Here is a 4,243-nt window from a genome sequence, read left to right on the forward strand (position 1 = left end):
ATGTCCCACAGCCCTTCCCCACGTCCCACAGCCATGATCCACATCCCACAGCAAGGAATCCTCTTTCCACAGCCCTTCCTCACGTCCCACAGCAAGGAATCCTCCTTCCCCATGTCCCACAGCCATGACCTGCATTCCACAGCAAGGAATCCTCCCTTCCACATAACCCACAGCCCTTCCCCATGTCCCACAGCCATGATATGCATCCCACAGCAAGGAATCCTCCTTCCCCACATCCCACGGCACTGAACATCCCTTCTCTGTGTCCCACAGCCAGGAACATCCCTTCTCTACATCCCCATGGCACTAAACACCCCTTTCTCCACGTCCCCAGGCTGGGGGAAGGCAGGGAGGCTCCACGAGGAGGGTTTCAGGATATCCTGCTGGGATTCCCACGGCACGGCAGCAGCACCCCGTGGTGCTGGGCACACACTGCACCCACAGAGCTGCTGCTGCCTCTCTGACCTTCCAAACACCACTGAACACGGGGCTGCTGCCAAAACCCAGCTCAGCTGAGCCAAACCTCCCCATTCCTGGGTTTGGGAAGCCAGGGCATCCCAAAGATACCACGTTGATGAAGATGGAAGCCCCAAACCCAGGTCAGGGCAATCACAGCAGCTCAGCCCTTCTCCAGGTCCCCATGGATCAGAGTCACCCCCTCCTGCACTGGGAAGCAGGTTTCCCAGGATGGAGCTGAGCTGCAGTTTGGGATGCAGGAAGGGTGTGTTCAGTGACACAGCAGAAGGAATTAGGTCAAGCAGAAGGCAATTCCTGGCCTGGGATCACAGGGCTCTGTCCTGACCTGCAAGGATCCGGGTTATCCTAAAATACATCCCTGGAGTGGCACCACCTCCCTCTGCAGCCCACTGGGGTGACAAGTGACAAGGGTGCTCCTTCACACTGACACTGATGTTGGAACTTTTTGGGAATAAGGATGCCAAGGTTTGGTTTTAGAAGCTTAAACTGGAGCTCCTCTTGCTGGTGGGGGACGAGGAACGTGACACTCTTTTCCCAGCTGTTTGTTAATCCAAGCACCACCTTTTGTCCATCTGCCATGTTTCACTGAACACATGGACTGTGCATTCCCTGGAGCAAGAACTGTCTTCCTCATTACTTGTCAGCACAGCACTGGACACAAAGGAAGCTTTAGCCCCCATATCTGGGTTTTTATAAGGCTTCCACAGAGCAATCAGGGCAGCTTTGTGTAACTCCACATTCCCAGGAATCAAAATACCTCCCCTCCAACTATTTTCTAGGCACAGGAAGGTTGGTCACGGGTTGGTCACAGTGCACATGTTCTGGTCCTGCAAGTCTTGATGACTTTTTCTGCAATTAAGTGTGATAATGTACATTTTTGCATATACCCCACATCTAAGCTTTATATAATTTGATCAACAAGATCAAACTTCAGCTCCTGGATGTGGCTGCACCTTCCAGCCTATGATCTGTTCCTTCCCTGGCTTAAGTGACTCAGTGACTCCTTTCATCATTCAGCCTCTTTTAGAACTAATAACACAGCTCAGAACAAATTCACACTCGGCTCATCAGTGACTTCTGAAGACCAGACAGAACCCTGTGTGCCTCCACAGCAGAGAGAGGGAAGGAAAAAAAAAAAAGGGAATAAAAGAAACGAGGACAGGAAGAGTCTGGAATGCCCTTTCTGCAGAAACAGAGGTGAAAGAACCAGACTGGCTCGAAAACCAGACACGAACCTCCCACACCCAGGGAGGGAACACACCGGGAGCCTTTTCCAGAGCAAAGTGGGCACTGACCTACTGCATCTGCAGCCCCAGGCTCTGCTTTGAGCTGGGCAGGCTGGGGGGGCACAGGACTGCTGTTGTTTTTCACAGTGTCTGTGCTTGTAACAGAGGTAGTTTCTTTCCGAGAAACTTTTGCCACCGGAGGCTCCTCCACGGCCATCCCGCTCTGCCGCTGCCGCCGGCGCTTCTTGCTCCACAGCTCGTGGCAATCCTGCCAGTGGGGGAGGCTGCAAGGCAACACTGGGCAGTGAGAAACACGCCTGGGAAACCAGGGGAATCCCCAAAACCCATAGGAAGAGTTGTTAAGAGTGCTAAGAGAAGCGCAGGGGATGTGCTTCCAGAGAAGCTGCGGCTGCTCCGCCCCTGGGAGTGTCCAAGGCCAGGTTGGCCCTGGTTTGAACACTTGAACTCCTGTCCTTGGCAGTGCTCAAGGCCAGGCTGGGCAGGGTTGGACCTGGTCTAGTGGAAAGTGGCCCTGCCCATGGCAGGGGGTTGGAACTGCGTGGACTTAAAGCTCCCTCCCAACTCAACCCGTTCCATGATTCTACGTTCCCCTGACTGCAGCCAGACCAAGAAGGGGCAAGTCCTGGAAACAGGAAAGGCAGCCTAATTACAGGGAATTAATTTAATTTGCACTGGGATCTCATCCCTGAGCGGCCTGGGATCTCACACAAACCCCAGTGAGGGCAAGTCCACCAAGCTCTGAGGGTCTGGGGGATTTAAGGAAGGCCCTGCCTTGAGGAACTCTGAAGGAAACAGGAATTTTGTGGCTGTACTTGCACACAAACCAGCCAGAGTTTTATCATCTGCTTGACTGGAGTGGGAGGAAATTGCTGCAGTGTGACACTGCTCAACTCTTCCACTCAATTAACACACAGCCTTAATGAGGCCTGACTGGTTCTCCATGGTACAGAGACAGGGCTGTGCTACATCCCACTCTTGCACAACTTCCAACAGAGTTTTAGAGCATCCCATAAGCATTAAACTGGGCTTTATAAAACCAGCCTGTTATCAGGCAGAAATCCAACAGCACAGGAAGAGTGATTTGCTCAACCACAAGACAAAATGCCAGGGCAGAGTAGAGAAAAGGGTCCAGAAATCATAATTTTGACTGAAAAAAACTTTTGTCTCCTCCCCTCCAGCAGAGAGCCCACGGCTTTGGCATCTGGGACTTACTCTGGAGGTGCCATTTTGCTGAGGTCAACGTCCTTCAGGAAGTCACTGTGCAGGGCCTGCTCTGCTGTGCAGCGTTTGCCAGGGTCCAGAGTCAGCATGTGGTCCAGCAGGTCCAGAGCAGACGAGGGAATGCTGGGGAGAGAGTGGGAAACACGGAGGAGTCAAGGGGCAACACGTGGAGAAGCCACTTCCAGAGAGAGACTCCTCAGGCCAGAGAGGAATCCACACAGTCAAAGTTTATCACTCGTGATGCAGCAGCTGGAGCTGTGTCAGGGAGGGTCAGGTTGGATCTCAGGGAGAGGTTCTTCCCTCAGAGGGTGGGTGGCACTGACCAGGTTCCCCAGGGCAGTGGGCACAGCCCCAAGGCTGCCAGAGCTCAGGGAGTGTTTGAACAACACTCTGGGGACAGGGGGGGGATTGTTGGGGTGTCCTGGGCAGGACCAGGAGCTGGAATGGATGATCCTTGGGGGTCCCTTCCAGCTCACAATATTTTCACTTTAATTTTTGCCATTTATGAAAAGCAGCTGGGTTATAAATCCCACAGGATTATCCCACAATTAGACTCTCCCCCAGAGAACATTTCCCTGAAGTCAGACCGTGAGGATGCTCTCCTGCCAAGGGTGCTCCCACAGGGAATCCCTCCGAAGGCACCTGAGCCACATCAAGGTGCTGAGGGAGGGCACAGTGACCCCATCCCAGCCTCCCCAAGGTGGGGGAGAAGCTCCACAAACCACATCCAAAGGAGAAGAGGGGAGTCACAGAGGCCACGACCCCTCCCAGGCCACTCACAAGGAGAACTCCTCGCGCAGGCGCCGGCGGTATTGCTTCTTGGGCTTCATAGTGTTGAAGTAGGGCAGCTTGATCACATCTGGCCACACAGCTGGGCAGGGGCTCCCACAGAGCCGGCTGGGAGGCAGGAGAGCAGGGTCAGGCAAGTGGGACACAGGGGAAGAGCCCCCAGTCCCAGAGAAAAGCTCCTTCCTGAGCAGCTCACTGCAGCAATAACCAAGGGCTGGGCACACCTCAGTGGGGTGTTAAGGAAGGAGGTATCAGGAGGAGGGAAATGCTGAGCTTGAGCTTATAAACCACCCACACAGTGAATTTTTCTTTTTCTTACTGTAAATGTTAACATTTTTAAAATTTCTTACTTTACATTTTAAAGATTTACTAACTTTTATTATCTTTGCTACACAGGTGGGGAGGCCCTGGCACAGGTTGCCCAGAGAAGCTGTGGCTGCCCCTGGATCCCTGGAAGTGTCTAAGGCCAGGTTGGACAAGGGCTTGGAGCAACCTGGGATAGTGGAAGG

At 53.4% G+C, this 4,243-nt stretch overlaps 1 protein-coding gene across 1 annotated transcript in view; it reads right to left on the reverse strand.

Moving 5' to 3' along the window:
• Nucleotides 1–4,243, reverse strand: part of CDK12 (cyclin dependent kinase 12) — a 29,630-nt gene that overhangs the window by 6,231 nt on the left and 19,156 nt on the right. Inside the window, exons 8-10 of the mRNA XM_027666359.1 lie at nucleotides 3,726–3,958; nucleotides 2,937–3,068; nucleotides 1,773–1,987 (exon numbers count right to left, since the gene is read on the reverse strand). Of these exons, the coding sequence (XP_027522160.1) occupies nucleotides 1,773–1,987; nucleotides 2,937–3,068; nucleotides 3,726–3,958 (580 nt within the window). The remainder of the gene's footprint in view (nucleotides 1–1,772; nucleotides 1,988–2,936; nucleotides 3,069–3,725; nucleotides 3,959–4,243) is intronic.

The sequence above is a fragment of the Corapipo altera genome, unplaced genomic scaffold (assembly GCF_003945725.1).
Source record: "Corapipo altera isolate COAL_440 unplaced genomic scaffold, ASM394572v1 200, whole genome shotgun sequence".
Classification (NCBI taxonomy): Eukaryota; Metazoa; Chordata; class Aves; order Passeriformes; family Pipridae; genus Corapipo; species Corapipo altera.